Raw genomic sequence first — 17,460 nt, 5'->3', positions numbered from 1 at the left:
CCTTGAACCAAGTGACATTGTCTTCCTTTGCCTCTTTGTTTTTTTTCAAACCCGTATCGCTCTTTGACTAGCTCAGGTTGCTCTTCTTTGAAGATTTCCCAATCTGACTTACATCAGCTTCATTATGGACCAGTTTTACTGAGATCTTTTGTTGACTAACTTTGGGGAAATCATATGTGTTAGAGATCATTCCTACCTCAGTGGGATTTACAATTTTGTTAGTGAGGCCGCTCATATCCCTAATAATTTGAGGCAGCATGGACCAAGTGCCATATGGGTAGAACCCACCATGGATGTAACTGGTGTGCAGAAGAAAACTTGAGGCTCTTAGTGCAGGTGTCAGGAAGGGCCTTATAGAGAATATGAGACCCAAGGCACAGCTCAAAAGAAGGCAAGAGGAGAACAGAACAGGAAAGACTTTAAGACAGGAGACATTAGATGAAGAAAGGTGAAGCGTCAGGATAGCAATGAAAGCGGATAAGACAAGAGGGTCTTGTGAAACATTGGCACAGATTGTATTCAGATTGCAACGGTCCTGGGAAGTCAGAATGACATAGGTGAGAGCAGGAGCCATGCACTCTACGTCTTTGTATTCTCCACTAGCACAGTGCTTTCTTTTCTTTTCTTTTCTTTTTTTTTTTTTAGAGAGAGAGAGAGAGTGCAGAGGGAGAGATAATCCCAAGCAGGCTGCACGCCCAGTGGGGAGCCCAATTTGGGGCTCGATCTCACGACCCTGAGATCATGACCTGGGCTGAAATCAAGGTCGGATGCTCAACCGACTGAGCCACCCAGGAGCCCCTCTATTAGCATGGTTCTTTGCTCTGAATGCTTTTGTTTGATAAGCATTAAGGGAGCATCTATTATGTTTAACTGGATTTACATCGACCTCATCTTATAGGCCACAGATTTTAGAATTTGATCTTGTAAGTTCTTATTTAATAAATTCCTCTGGAAAGATGTAACTTTATCCTTCAAGGACCTCTCTGGGGATTGGAGAAGAAATATCTAAATATTAAAAGGACAAATGAATTAACCACCCCTCAAGTAATCAATGGCTCCAAGCTGATCTTTGACAAAAACTTTTTTTTTTGCTGTAGACGTTGGATCTGGTTTTTTCCCCTCACAGTTATGCTTCGCTGTGTTATAAACAAGGGCACATTATATAAAGCTTTCCAGTGACACATGCATTCATGTAGGTGTCTGTCCCAGCAGGGTAACTCCAATGCACTCTCACAGGGCAATGGTGCAAAGTCTAATTTGTTCTTCAGTGGTGGGAATGGGCTTGTCGAGAACCAGCTCCTCTCCCCAGGCTTTCTTATATGGAATCTGGGATTAAGAAGAATCAGCAGCCTGAGAAGAACCAGCTCCTCTCCCCAGGCTTTCTTAATATGGAATCTGAGATGAAGAAGAATCAGCAGCCTGAGAAGACAGACCTTCACATCCATGACCACATACCATTTAGCACCCCAACTGAGCCCAAAGAGGTTCTGACTGTCCTATTGTGTTTGTGGTTATGGAAGGTCCACGGATCCTCAGTGAGCACAAACCGAGAATCAAACTTGTGTTTGCTTATGATGTTGGTGACCACTATGAGGATCTGCACCAGTGGTGGTGGTTCTCAGAAAGGCAAAAGCTAAAGAAATTGAAGGAGGCCCATAAGGGTCTTCCCTGTAAGTCACGCATGTGCCTTGAGTAGACAATGCTCTGGAGATATTTAGGATGACTGCCAGACCACTCAGCTAAGATGGCCAAATATTTGTCAGAAGGCAGGGCAGACAGTGAGAGGGCATCTTTTTTGAAAGCCGACCTTCATGTGGCTTTCCAGAGGAGTTATTTGATGCATCTTTTTTTATTTTAAGATCCAGATATGGTCATTTTACATTTCCATAGACACTACTCAATTGACATAAAAATTAATTCTACTCTAAAAAATTTCAATTCTGGAGGACTGTGTCCTGGCTCTGAAGGCGGGTGCACCAGAACCAGATGACCTGGAGAGAGAAGCAAACGCCAGTGAACTCAGCCACGATGCTCACACTTTGACTTTTCTCGCAGGGGGATTGGTGCAGGGCTTGCTTTCCTCCTGGGGGCTCCCATGCATAACACATAGAGTATGATCCTGGGCCTTTGGAGCGGCAATGTGGCTCCAGAGTCAGACAGATCTGAATTCAAATCTTGACCCCCTTACCTACTAAATGGGCTACTTTGGGCAAGTTACTTAACCTTTCTGAGTCTCATTTTCCTCCTTGCAAAAGTTAGTAACAGTAATATTTACCTTGGGAGATGGTTTGGGTAAATGAGATAACATAGGTAAAGTACCTAGGCTGTGTGCCCTTTGTGTGTATTCATTTCTCCCCTCCCAGTTCTACTGATGAAGAGGCTGACATGCCAAGGGTGAAGGGCTTTATCTCGCATGATGGTACTGAGCACAATGGGAAATGGGCCAGCCAGATTCCAGTTTAATAAAAATGAGACTTTAGGTAGCCACAGAGCAGCATGAATGCCAAAGAGTCACCATAAAAGGCCAACACCCCATCTTGGCCATCTCTAAATTCAGAAGGAATTCAGCAATAGAACCCCTGAAGCCTTATGCCACCTCCCCCACCCCATTTTATCTGGGACTCAGTCCAAGACCTGGAGGCCCACTGGAATGCTTTCTATGGGAGGTACTGTGTCACCTGTAAGCTGAGCAGGCACTTGGATCTTGTTGCTACTTCATTGTATGAAGACCTCAGGAGTGACCAATGAGGGAATCTAGCCTTAGAATAAATTCTACTTGTAGTGGGTTGAATTTAATTTCTGTATCTGAAATCTCATTTTATTTTTTTAAAGATTTTTAAAGGTTTTATTTATTTATTTGAGAGAGAGAGAGAGCGAGCACAAGTGGGGTGAGGGGCAGAGGGAGAAGCAGACTCCCCTCCAAGCAGGGAGCCTGATGTGGGACTCGATCCTGGGACCCCGAGATCATGACCCGAGCTGAAGGCAGATGCTTAACCGACTGAGCCACCCAGGCGTTCCTGAAATCTCATTTTAGAATGCATCCTTTATTTAGAAATAGGGTTTTTGTAGATATAATTAGTAAAGGTGAGGTCATACTGGATTAGGGTGGGTCCTATGTCCTTACAGAAAGAGAAAAGCTTTCCCTCCACAAGGAAAAGCGGTCATGTGGAGACAGAAGCAGAGAAGGGAAGGCCGTCACCACAAGCCAAGGAATATTGAGAATTTCTGGGAGCCATCTACAGCTAGGAAGAGGCAAGGGAGGATTCTTCTCTAGACCCTTCAGAGAGAGAATGACCTTGTCGACACACCTTGAATTCAGATTTCCAGCCTCCAGAACCATGAGAGAATAAATTTCTGTTTGAAGCCACCAAGTTTGTGGTAATTTGGTATTGCTGCCCTAGGAACGAGTGCACCACTCTGCATCATACTAAGATTGCACGAGCTGTTCTGGGATTTTTCCCTCCAGTTGCGAACATTCTTCTCTCTCCTCTTCCATTTCTTTTCATCTTGCCACAGTTCTTCTCCTTGCCACCCTCACCATGACCTTCAGGTTACCAGTTGCTGGTCCTGTTCTAGCTTCCACATTTTTTCAGTATGACCCTTGGCTTCTCTGAACTCTGCATTTAGTGGTCTCATCGTGGCTATGACCAGTATGCAGAGGACTGATAGGATGCTGGGCTTCAAATTCCTCTGACCTCTTCTAACCAGCTGTGCCCCCAAACCACAGTGCTTGATCACTCTGTGGCCCAGATTCTTCACCTGCAAAGCTCAGATGAACACCAGCCTTGCTCCCACACAGGTTACTGAGTTTAAAATATGATAGATCATAAAGAGCCTTGTAAAAATGAGGGCTCAATTAAACTTCTAAGAGGCTATTCCATTATTATTAAAACCTTCGCTGAAGATAAAGGACCTGGCAAATGGGAATTGTGCATTCTGATGTGCTAGCCCTTCTTTGCTCCAGCTTTGCACCTCCTGTCTGTGCCTTTACGCTTCACCTACTTGATTCAGAGGTGGAAGGGTCATGGTTGTCTCATTTCTGGGAAGTGAAGCTTTTAATAATACAGTTACTGACAACACCAGAGTTAGTGCCAGGCCTCCCACCATGCCCTGGGCAAGATGAAACATCAGGGGGATCTGACATCTCATGCCGGCTGTATTTCTTAAGTTCTTGCCTCTTCTTTTCTTTTCTTTTTTTCTTTTCTTTCCTTTCCTTTCCTTTTCTTGTTTTTCTTTCCTTTCTTTTTCCTTCCTTCCTTCCTTCCTTCTTTTCTTTCTTTCTTTGTCAAGATTTTATTTTTAAGTAATCTCTACACCCAATGTGGGCCTAAAACTCACAACCCCAAGATCGAATCACATGCTCTACCAACTGAGCCAACCAGGCACCCCAAGTTCTTGCCTTTTCTTGATTCTGCCCTACTATAAACAGAGATACTTACATTCAGTTTATTGGCAAACATCTTCAGAGATTTGGGGATCATGGAACTTTTATATTTAAAAAAATAAATAAACTTGGAGGAGGAAATTTCAATGATATACCTAGTTTTTTGTTTTTGTTTTTAGTAAAAAAGTCCCTAATTTAAACTGGTTTGTAGCCAGTGATCAATCTTAATTTAAGATGTCAGTGGAAGAAGTGAGATAATTAAGATCAACTGAGTAAGTAACCATTAGACTAATAGTTTTCCCCTCTAATCATTAAACTCCTAATTTATGTCATATTTCTACGTACATTATTTATGGTATTTCATCAGTTTTAAAGCACACATTTTTTCACATTTTAACATCTATGAAATCATGAAGTGTCTTGCAGTCAGTGTTGCCTTTCATTTATAATTGCCAGCATTTGCTATTTTATTTTCCTGAGTAGTACTTAACACGTGAACGCATTTCCTTCTTTCCTTCCTTCCTTCCTTCCTCTCTTTCTTTCTTTCTTTCTTTCTGTCTTTCATTTTTAAGTAATCTCTACACCCAAGGTGGGGCTCAAACTCACAACCCCGAGATCAAATGTCACATTCTCCACCAACTGAGCCAGCCAGGGTGGGGGTAGGGGGCCCTGTGAGTGCATTTTATAATTGTTTTTCTATGAAGTACAGTATTTCATTTAAAGAAGGTGGGAACTGTGAGATCTGCAATTAATTTCTTTTTCTTTTTATAATATTCTTGTCAAATCTCAGTGTAACAAGTGTGATACATTTTCTGCGTCAGAAATACATACTTGCACTGTTTCCCATAGAATTCAGTCATCTGTTCTTTTTGAGATCAAATGCACCATTAGAAAGGGAGGATATAATTTTGAGACTGGAGAATAGGAAGAAACTAGATTTAGACATAAAAGTACCATAAGTGTGAGGAAAAGTTAAACAATTGCATTTCCATAATTACATCCTTGCAAAATGTCTTCATAGAACCCGGTGAGTTTTCTGGTAGAGTCTGAGCTAATGACGTGGCAGGAGACCTGGTTTACAGCCCCCACCTGCTGCTGAATGACCCCCTATCCTTTCTGAGCCTCTTTTTATATATCAAACAAAGCAATTGAGCTGGATAGTTTTTGAGATCTGTTCCATTTCTAGCAGGCTCTGATAATTCTCATTTTAAGATTTATTCACATAGACATTTTAACAAATTTAACAAATTTAACAAATCAAGTCCACAAAGCCTAAATGCTTCTGGTTCTCTTGTCTTACCAGTGTGGTCGATGACTTGCTGAAAGTTTTCATCTACAGAGACCCTATAAAGAAACAAAAATATTGCGAGTCAAACAATGTGTACAACTCAATTATACTAAATTGCATTTTAATTAAACAGATGAGAGTAAATGTAGAGCTAGGCTTTATTATGGGAGGACTTTTTAAAAGCAATCAACAGCCAGGGACTGGAACAGTATTCTGTTGTGTACTTTAAAATTGATATATAACTTTTGTAATAATAGAGCATTCCTTCATGCACTCAGTTAAAATGAAAAACCCTACATGTCTCACCTTGCCCCAGAAGAGTTACCCACATTGTTTTCACGGAATTTTGCAAGAAAGTTGTGTAAAGGCACGAAGAAACACTTACAAGAATCCAGAGTCCAGCCACTGCTGAATACTTGCTTGTTTCGAATCTTCCATAAAAGAGAAAGAAACAGATCAGTCAATCAAAGCACACCAGCTCAAATAATGTTACTCCATTAGCCAGGCCCCACCCATAGCTCTATATCCTACATAGTAAGTCACATGTTTCTACAAGCATATTCATTTATTTTCCCAAGACAAAACGTCCTGCTTTCCATAATCATTCTTCCCTGAGAAAGAAGTATAAACTTGCCAAATGATTGACACCAAAACAGAAAGAAAGAGAGAGAGAGAGAGAGAAAGAAAGAGAGAAAGAAAGAAAGAAAAGAAGGAAGGAAGGAAGGAAGGAAGGAAGGAAGGAAGGAAGGAAGGAAGGAAGAAAGAAAGAAAAAGAAAAAGAAAAGAAAATGTGAAAAGGAAGAAAAATAAATCACTGAAGTACAAGAGATGTTAGAATAAATTTTAAATTACCTGGTGTGGACATGAAGAGTGAAAAAGCATACCAGACTTTTGTCTTTCTCTTGTCGGGTATAGATCACCATGGACCCTCTCCTTATTGAATCACGACATTTACCTAAGGCAGCTAGCCAGTGATGTTTATTTGCAAGGAGTTCTCTGCCAGGTTCTAAACCAAATTTGCATTCATTCCAGGGACAAATTGCACTAGAGTCCCAGGATTGCCAAAGGCACCCTGTGTTAAGAAGGCACCAGTCTTTTAAGGTGGATCTTTGTCACTGGCTTAACAAATAGTTGACAGGCAAAAAGGAGAGGATAGAAAAGCAGCATTTCCCGGTAAATACTTCTTTCCTTTCTGGTTGGCTACAGGCTACTCTGGGCTGATTTTCTTTGACTTTATCCCACCAAACAAGGAAGTACCTGACTTACCCCCTCACAAGGTGTCTGGTGAACCAGAAAGGTCAAGTAGGCATGCAAGGTGCTTGTTTTTTAACTTAGGGACTCTAGAGAGGTAGGATGAATTGGGTGGTGGGCAAAGAAGAAAAACCATCAGTTCTATCACAGTGGAGGGAAAAGTGTTTTCCTCCTTATGACTCTTTAAACTATTCAAATTATTACGGATGCTTCGTGCAAGACCCAGTAAATAAGAGCCTTTCAATAGGATGTTTGGTGTTCTGAAGGAAGCCTCGTGTCTCTGGCATGGACTCCATGTCACTTCAGGGTCCTGGGGGACTTGGGACGAGGAGACCTTGGAGTAGAAAGGGAGAAGTTGGTCTATTTCCATCAAGAAGGTGTGTATTTCGAATGTCTGTGGGGGGAAGTCAGAAGTGCCCATTTCATAGAAGTTTCTGGCATTTTGCCAGGAACACTGGTATCTTCAAAACCAAGTGTTTGTTCCAGAATCATTTGCCCCCAGCCAAGCCCCCATGAACCTCACCACCCACAGCAGGATGTTTTCAAATAGCCCCGAGGGCCTGTTCTCACCCAGCATGGGGATGGTGACATTCTGACTTTCCTCTTCAGAGCCAGGAGGCAGCTGCTCATCTAGGGGAGCCCAGGCCCTCTTGGTGGACCTCAGGATCTCTCGCCTGCTCTTTTCTTGGCCTCCTTGGGAGTTGCTGTTTCCATGAGACCTCTCCGCTATTGTGAGAGAGTAATTCAGCAAACTAAAACATGGAGACAAACAAATCAGACCCGATGAGTCCGCTTTCAGGCTTGACTCAGTGAGAAGGAGAAGCCAGAGTGCTAACAGGCTGCCACAGTCTTCCGGAGCCTGGAGCGCCCACCCGAGCCGAGTTCCCTGTCTCAGTGAGAAGTGATTCCCTCTCAATGGAGAGGCAGCTGGAGACTGGAGACTAATGTGGTCTCACCTGTTGTCAGACCACATCTACCCTCTGGTGGATCCAATCGGGTAGTCTGTGATGTGCATGGAGAACAAAGAAATTGTGGAGTGGGAGGGCACTCCAGCCAGGAAGAAAGATTGGAAGTATTGATTAACATAATCAGTATCCTTCAAATTTATCCAACAGTTACATCTGCAAAAATATTTTTAGAGAACCCAAAATGTAAAAAATAAGGACTTTGGCAACAGATCAACCTGGACGAGTCTCACCTCTGCAACTTGTTGGGTAGCCTTGCGTATATTATATAATCTTCCTAACTTCTCTTATTTTTTAATTGGGTATAAACTGTTCTGAGTTTTAATAACTGTTGACCTCAGTGAGTACTTATGATGTGCTAGATTCTATGCTGAATTCTATACATCCATTATTTAATTTAATTGCCAACAAAGGAAGCAGTCTAATTGTCACAATTCTATTTTATTTATTTATTTTTATTTTTCAAAGATTTTATTTATTTATTTATTTGACAGAGAAAGAGACAGCAAGAGAGGGAACACAAGCAGGGGGAGTGGGAAAGGGAGAAGCAGGGTTTCTGCTGAGCAGAGAGCCCGATGCAGGGCTCGATCCCAGGACTCTGGGATCATGACCTGAGCCGAAGGCCGATGCTTAATGACTGAGCCACCCAGGTGCCCCTAATTGTCACAATTTTATAGTAAATTGAAGAGCAGAGGGTTTGCATACCTAAAGCCACGCATCAACTCAAACCCAGGCACTGGACTCCAAGCATATTCCCGTGATTATTAAGCTAGACCATCTAACCGATAAGATGGTTGGGACAGTTAGAATATTAATAAATATATTATGCATATGGCACAAGAAATATTGACCACCCCCATTATCTCATTTAACCTTTGTTAATATCATTATGAGGCTTGCAGGGTAAGAGGAGGAGACAGAAGCTTAGAGCAGCTGAGTAAATTGGTGAAACTCCCCAGATTATCAGGACATTAAGAATGATGGTCTCCCTCTTACTTGTCAATGTGTCTCCAGTATTTGAATTCCCAGCCCAGGGTAGATGTTAAATAAATATATATAAAACTAAAGTAGCAAAGCTAGGGTTCAAAACCACACTTTCTGACTAAATTATTTCCATGACATCTACTTGAATTTGCATTTGTTTATTCTTCAAGTTTAGAGAAAGAATAGTCAAATACCTATTTCAGCAGCATAACTTGCATCCCTAAACTCCCCATAATCACTGGTCACATGACTTAAACCATCATTTCTAATCAGTGTTTAATCAAGGCAAGTCATTCAGATTTATTGTAAAGATTTGAATATTTTCATTTAAACATAGGTGAGCATTCTTGCTCCAATGGGCAGAGTTTCCTTACATGCTTTATACGTTAAAATTCTATAATTCAACTGAAGTATAAATATACATTTATTGTTACAATAGTAAATTACTGCAAAAATCAATGACAATTGTGATGACAATTTTATGATTAAAAACAAATACTAAGAAATTTCAATTATTTGAAAGTTATGGCAAAGGGTGGACAGTTAAAACAGTGAGGCTTTTAGTCAGCCAACTTTAGAAAGTTAATTTTTGGGGGGTGCCTGGGTGGCTCAGTCGGTTGAGCGTCTGACTCTTGATTTCGGCTCAAATTGTATCTCGGCTCAAGTCAGGTCATGATCTCAGGGTTGTGGGATCAAACCCTGCTTTGGGCTCCAAGCTCAGCAGGGAGTCTGCATGAGATTCTCTCTCTCTCTCTCTCCCTCTGCTTGCCCTTCCCTCCCCCCGCATGGGTTCTCTCGTTCTCTCTCTCAAATAAATAAAGAAATCTTTTTAAAAAAAAAGAAAATTAACTTTCAGAATATCCTCTGGGAACAAATAAATGTTAATAAAAATTTCGATGCTAACACAAAACAAAAATAATACAGGTAAGATTAAATTTCTAAACTTTATAGGATTATTTGGTGTAGTAGAATTCGTAACACTAGATAAAATAAACTTTAGGAATTACATTTAATTTCTGGCTATTTAATTTTACACACGCTTTGGATCTTTTGAGTTAAAAAAGTCTTCTTTGGCAATGCCATGAATCTTGCATGTGTATTCAACTCTGACAATGCAAAATTTCACAAGGAGGGAAAATCTCCAAAATCGTGCTCAACAAGATTCATGAAATATCAGACTCGGTAAGTGCTGAGGGTTTGAAGAAAAGAATAATGTATTAGGGAAAAATAAGATACCCCGGAAGAGTCTTGCTCCTCCACCAACCTCGGCTGAGAGTGCCGTCCTATTTAGCACAAAAGATTCTGCTCTGTAGTGGAAGCAGGAGATAACAAGCAGCTGACATCCTCAAATTGGCGCTTCTGTACTACAATGTCCAATTTTAATGGAGCTACCACTTTTTTCAAATAGAACGCTGTAAAAATCATCAAAGTTTTAGATAAAAGTGCTGCTTTATTGGTCTATCCGCAAACTTCCGTTCCAAAATGGCATGTTTGACCTCAGCCACCAGGCTTGCACAACCAGTGAGGATATCTCCCTGCCAGCTCAGTTGTAGTTGGCTTTAGAGCGGTAAAAAGCCTGCCAAGAAAAATGGGAACCCTTGCTAAAGGCGAGGGTCAGGGACCAGTTTGTCAAGAAAAACTCTTTTGTTCCCGTCTGTTTAGTGGATGCCTTTCTGGTTAGTAAATAAATCTGCTTTGGATTCTTGGATGCTTGGGTGACCTTCCTTTGGCATCCACTGGCTTGACCTGAAGAGCAGTTCTTTGCAAAGGGACACGGATCAGGTGGCAGCCCTGAATTGCCCAGGGGAACCACAGGGCAGAAGTTTTGGGATGTGGTCTCTGCAGAATCCTCCGATTAACCTCTTTATCCCCAGGACCATTTGGAGCCAAATTCTTGCCAATGCTGACATGGTCCAAAGTGAATCTTCATCCGAGATTATGTTGCCGTCTGTGCCTGAAGGTCTCTTCCCTGTCTTCAGGTCCTTTCTATTCTAATTACAATGCCATTAATCCTTATGTGTATAGAGAACTTCCTTTGATGTGGGAAATTTCTTATATTATCATGTTTAATTAAAAAAGAGGATGAAAAACAATATATGCACCAAGAACTCAATTTTGTAAAAACAAAACTGAAGCAAAGTATATTGAGAAGACAAAAAAAAAAAAAAGGGGGGAAATGTACTGAAATGTTATCAAGTTTTCAAATTTTTTAAAGTACTCAAAACGAGAAAGAAATTGGTGTTGTTACATTAATTTTACATGACATTTTCTTTCACTTGAGCAAATGCAACTATATATATAAAGCCGCCAGCCCACAGTGAAATCACAGAATTTGATACTTTGATACTTGAAGCAGTGACAATGGTTACATTCTTGTCCTCTGGGGTTACTTAACTTTTTTCACCTCTATGCAAACAGGTTCTCTTGCCAAACAGCTTGTTCATACTGGAGAATAGGGACTGTGCATTATTTATCTCTGTGTTCCCCATAGATCCCAGCACAGAACTCTGCCCAGGGTACATAATCTGTAACTGTAAATTGATTGCTTGGTTATTTGGTAAAGGGATACCAGCTGGGTTAGCCAGCATTCTTGGTTCTTATGTGGTTAAAAGAGTAAGTGCTTTCAGGTCAGATAACTCCAGGTTTTAATCTCAGCTCTGCTGCTTTTCTGACATCTCCTTGGGGAAATTTTCAAACATCTCTGATAATCTATTTCTTCATCTCTGTAATGAGTATGAAATAATCACTTGATATGGCTGTTGAAAAAAATTAATGAAAAATGTCTATAAAATAATCGATACCCATACTGATCAGTTTTTTTTTTCTTTTTCCTTCTTATGTTGCCTCTCTAGGTCTTTTCCATGTCAAGAACTGTCAAGTATAGGAAAAGAATAGGAAAGGAATTACCAATCAATGTAACAGTTTGGTTCTTTTTCCACAGGAGATAAATTTGACCCTCACAGTGTGTGGATAACCTGTGTCATCTTGGGATTACATAGTTTGAATAATTGAGAAGATACAGTTGGAGAGTATGAGAATAAAATATTTCTGTGACCATGAGAATGCAGATTTACCTGAGACTAGAGACTCATATCAGAATTTGAAAATTCCTTCAACTATGGTCTTAATTTCAAGGTTATAATTGATAATTGTAGGCTGTAGTTCTAGCCTTGGCCCCACTTGTGAAGGAGACCTGTGGTCAAGAAGAGAACATCATAATGAGAAAAGAATTCCACAAGCATTCTTGGTCCACAGGAATCTCACCATCTCTATGTCTCTACAATGGATCCTCATCATCACTGCCTCTGCTCAAGCCTTCCATTAAGATCTCAAATGGTATCCAGGCTTGCCTTGCTGCCCTCCACATGCCATATATAATGACTTCCCCCAGTAGAAAAAATTAGGAGAAGTCTACATAGAGTCATATGCTCCAGGAATACCTGTCCCTTTCCGAGCTGTGATGTCACTCATAGAGGTTTAAAAAGGAAGCCTTGAGAGCCTCTCATGCTCTCAAAAAGATGATTACCATGAGCCTCAATATCACTCACTTCCCTCCACAGACCAAGAGACCAGTCCTGGGAGGCTGAAACTTTAAGAGAACTGATTCACACTTCTTACTCTAGGAGACAATAGGACTAATCCCATTACATCCTTGAACCATGCTCATATGGCAGTGGACATTTCCTCATCTGGCCCAATCTCCCAACTTCCCCAGGCGCTCCCAACCCCTTTACCCTCTGGAATACATGGACTGTCACTTACCAAATCCCCTTTATCCTAAGCTCTTCACCAAATGTCTCCTCATCTCCTTTTTCTAATTGAAACCTGAACATGGTTTCCTTTGCCCCTCTCTCAAGCTGTGGCTTTTTCTTTTTTACCTGTTGAATCAGGACCATAATCTTGGAGATGGTGTAAAGTTCCTACATGTTCCTCATTGATGCTTTCAGATCTTGTTTCCTCTCTCCTTTAAAGCATAAGCTATCAGACTATGTTGTTATCAACATCCAGGACATTTACACTCATTTACTGAAAATGGAATGGTATTTCTGTCACCCTCCTGGAAGATTTCATTGTCAATTGAGATGATCCATCAACACCTGACCACTCACTCAGTTCAATAATCTGCCCACTTTCAACATTCCTTCCCTCCACTCAATTCCCATGGTCATACTTCATTACTATAAATGAACAACTTCCAAATTCCCAATTTCAAGCACCCCTTGTCACCTCTATTCTACTCACAAATTTTGCTTAGACACCATTTTCCCTCCCTATTGGATCATTCCCTTTAGCTTACAATATGCTGTAATGTCTCTCATCTTAAAATAATCCTCCTTTGACCCTTCAATCTCTCCCTATCTCCTACTCTAGTTTTCTATTCAACTCATGATGATTCCTGAATTAACACTTCCAAATCTTAGAATAGAGGACCTGAGCTTCAGAATGGATATTCCTAGTTACTTGACATCTTCGCTTGGATACTTACAATTTTAACTTTATATGTGCCACCCTGAATTCTTTACTCTTTCCTTGACTTCTGCTTGACCCCCTATATCCCTGCCTTTATTCCACTGTTCCCCATCTCAATAAATGGTGTCACTATTCAGGCCATTGCTCAGGCCAAGAGCTTATGAGTCTTTCTTAGTTCCTCTATTCCTTTTACGTCTCACATCAATTCACTTAAAAGAGTGTAAGAGAGGGGCCCTTATAGTATATCTCACATTGACCTCCTCTGCTGCTGTCAACCTGATGTGAATGAGAACTTGTAGTCTCACTTGGATCACAGCAAATGCTCCCATGTACAGACCTATGCACACCTCCCACTCTTTTATTACCCACCCAAGTCAGTATGCAACACTTAACTATCAGTTCTTATAATTTCAGAATTTTCAGTAGTTGACCATTTCCTTTTAATGGAAACAATCTTTTCATTTGTTTTTTTAATACCATGCTCTCTCAGATTTCCTCCTATCTCACTCAAGGCTTTTTACTTAAGATCTTTTGTTGGCTTTTCTAAATTTTTTTTAGAGTGGGGGGGGAGAGGCAGAGAGAGGGAGAGAGAGAATCTTAAGCAGGCTCCACACCCAGTACAGAGCCTGACATGCAGCTCGATCTCAAGACCCTCAGAGCATGACCTGACTCAAGATCAACAGTTAGACGCTCAAGCGACTGAGCCACCCAGGCACCCCTGGCTTTTCTAAGTTTTGAGTGTTCCACACCTCAAATCTCAGCCCCCTCTTATCTCCTCTATGTACATGTTCTCCCTATATGAGTATGGCTTTAATTGCTCCTCTGTAATCTAATAGTTTAGTGTAAATCACTATTAAAGTATGCTTACATTGTTTTATAAGTTTGTGTTTACAATTCTGTTTAACCACTGTGGGATTTTCTTCAGGATGGAGATCTTAGCTCTCATATCATAATTGTGGGAAAAAGGTACTCAATATATGTTTGCTGAATAAATTACTGTTTAAACGAATGTCAACAAGGAATTGAGAAATATCAATGCAAATTTAGTTATGAAGTCATGGATAAAACTTTGATATTCAGCAATTAAAAAATTTGTAGAAAGGTACAACTTGCCAAGAATAGCTATATGGTATCAGGAAACAATGTAACCTGATTTAGAAAAGTGACCTGATTATATACAGATACATGTATATTTGCACACATACATGCACATATATATCAATACATATTCAATGATATAAATATATATACTACCTCCACTTTGAAGCAAAATTTTCTGGGTAGTCACCTGATGCTCACTTCCACTATTTCAACCAAAACTATCTGAGTAAATACCTTCTTTTACCTTCTCTTATGTGCCTTCCAACAGCTAACAGCAGATGAAAGATCTTAACTCATCACCAGGGAAACAAAATGTAATTTATTTTAATTAATCAACAAATACAAATTGGTTGTATGACATTGGGCATGTGGTTTCAAGATGTCGTGGAATGTAATTTCCTCTCACAGAATATGAGAGAATTGGATGAAATGATTCCATAAGATGATTATTCTATTTCTAGCCTCCACATAGCCTATTAGTTGACCAATGGAGCTCACATTTTAAGAATATTTTAAAGCTATGTCCATCAACACTATACAAGGGATAAGAATAAAACACTATTCCTACTACTTGGAAGACAACTCAAAAACTCAAGCAACAAAGTCAGGCCGGGAATGCCCTTCTGCTCTTCCTCCCTGTCCAAGTATCCAAGCCCCATAAATATGGGTAAAGATTTCCAAGTGATTCAGCGAAGTAAAGGCAGATCCTAGAGAATAGAGTGTTCTGTCAACACTCTGCTAGGAGGAACACACAGTCTGTGATGACTTGCTCTGTGGGTGGCTTCCTCCCACTGTGAAATATGTGAAGGGGGCTCTCTCCTGCCATTTAGGAGCAAGCTGGATTTAAAGACAAGGCAGTTGTTCCTAAGTTGGAATCCAGAATCAGTTCTCTCAGACTGGGAGTTTTCATTTTTTGCTGGTGAAATAAGCAAAGGGTATTAAGATTATAGTCAAGAACCATATATACAGCTTCCTAGAACTTGAAATGCCTTTGAGGCTGGGAACATTGAATCAACTGATTCACCCACTGCGAGCCCTGTTCCAATCCCTTTCCAACTTTAAAGAGATTTTTCTTTCTCAATGATTCTTTTGTTTTTCATTATTTCTACTCTTGTCTTCTCAGCATTTGCCTTGCCTCACCCTGGGGAAGGAGAATGAAAGGATGTGGGGCTATCTCCCATTCCCAGAGCATCATAATCCAGGTTCCTTCGTGTACACTGTATTCTGGATGCACAGAACTACGTGTGGTTTTCAATGTGCCCTCCTCTCTGCTGCTACTGGGTGCAGATCCCTTTGCTGGTGCTGCTTTTCTCTTTCCTGGATACCATTTCACTGAGTTCAAATAGAACTCGTTCTGTAGAACTTTTTCTCCTTATCACTCTCCACTTCCATCCTAGCCCACTTCTGACACTCACAGCAACCTGTGCAACTCCTTATGATAGCACTTTTCACACTCAAGCAGTTTATTTCCACTTCTGCCCTTCCCACCCAACTAAACGGACCCCCCTGGAGGCAAGGACCATGACTTATTTTTTTGATATCCGTGGCACTTAGCCTAGACCATGGGTAATAATTGGCGATCAGCCATGACTGTTAATGAATGAATGATTACTCTGATACTGGACTCTTGTCTTTGCTCTCAGGAAGTGGGAATTGTGACTTATCTTTGTAGTCTCCATCACATCAGAGACAGTACTGTGCACTAGTCATTCCTCATAAAAATGCATTGTATGCATGAATTATTAAGTAAATAAATGCAATAATAATATCTACTAATTCAATTCAATGAAATATTTTACTGTCTATGGTGTACAAAGAAACTTTGAGGAGCTTACAGGTGATTACAAAAAATAGTGGTTATTAACTATATATTGTGAAGTAGAACATAATATGCATTTTAAGAGAAGTATAAAGCAACTGTTCTCAAATAATAAAGGAGGAAAATGCTCATTTAGGGACATAAAAAATGTTTTTTCAAAGGGGAAGTATTGGGTCTGGCTCTTGAAGATGGGTAATGGATAGGCAAACATTCCAGACAGGGGGATTAAAATGCATGTGAGCAATTATAGCATAAATTTCACCAAAGGGCTATTCAGCAGTGGATTTGCAACAATTAAACAGATGTTCTTCAATGTTAACTTACTGAAATCACAAGTCATCTTATCTGATGTGTGATGATTAATTTTATGTGTCTACTTGACTTGGCCAGGGGGTGCCCAGATATCTGGCTAATCATGATTTCTGGGTGTGTCTATGAGGGTGTTTCCAGAACAGATTAGCATTTAAATCAGTAGACTAAGTAAAGCAGATTGCTCTCCCCAGTGTGGACAGGAATTATTCAATCTGTTGAGGCCTGAAGAGAAGAAAAAGGTGGAGAGGAATTTCTCCTTTTCTCTGCCTGACTGTTGAGCTGGGACATAATCCTCATGCCACAGAACTGGGGTTTACACCAGTGATACTCCTGGCTTTCAAGCTTCAGACTCAGACTGGATCTACATACACCACCAGCTTTTCTGGGTCTCCAGCTTGCACATGGAAGGTCACAGAAATTCTCAGGTTCCACAATTGTGTGAGCAATAGGTAGGTAGATAGATGGATAGATAGATAGATAGATATAGATTTTTCCCTCTCTCTCTCTAATTAAATATATGGAATTATTTTTATATTATATACATATATATGTACTAGCTCACTTCTCTAGAGAACCTGACCAATGCAGATGGCTATTTCTCTTAAAAATACTCTTAATTGGGCTCTATAATACCTTCCTTCAATACGCCTTTCCTAATACCTTTAAAAAATGACTGGTCAAGCAATTTGCTTTAGATTTTCAGGTGTACAAGGCACCTGGGTGGCTCAGGGGGTTAAACGTCTGCCTTTGGCTCAGGTCATGATCCAGGAGTCCTGGGATTGAGCCCCACATTGGCTCCCTGCTCGGCGGGGAGTCTGCTTCTCCCTCTGACCCTCCCCCCTCTCGTGCTCTCTCTCTCTCACTCTCTCTCAAATAAATAAATGAA

The 17,460-nt window shown here is 40.6% G+C and overlaps 1 protein-coding gene across 1 annotated transcript in view; it reads right to left on the bottom strand.

Annotated features, from left to right (window-relative positions):
- ITPRID1 (ITPR interacting domain containing 1) overlaps positions 1-12,705 on the bottom strand; it is an 81,722-nt gene extending 69,017 nt beyond the window's left edge. The window contains exons 1-4 of the mRNA XM_078059824.1: positions 12,635-12,705; positions 7,494-7,675; positions 6,058-6,103; positions 5,685-5,728 (exon numbers count right to left, since the gene is read on the bottom strand). Coding sequence (XP_077915950.1) covers positions 5,685-5,728; positions 6,058-6,103; positions 7,494-7,675; positions 12,635-12,705 — 343 coding nt within the window. The remainder of the gene's footprint in view (positions 1-5,684; positions 5,729-6,057; positions 6,104-7,493; positions 7,676-12,634) is intronic.
- Between the last annotated feature and the right edge of the window lie 4,755 nt (positions 12,706-17,460).

The sequence above is a fragment of the Halichoerus grypus genome, chromosome 12 (assembly GCF_964656455.1).
Source record: "Halichoerus grypus chromosome 12, mHalGry1.hap1.1, whole genome shotgun sequence".
Taxonomy (NCBI): domain Eukaryota; kingdom Metazoa; phylum Chordata; class Mammalia; order Carnivora; family Phocidae; genus Halichoerus; species Halichoerus grypus.
This window is presented reverse-complemented; position numbering and strand designations above follow the sequence as displayed.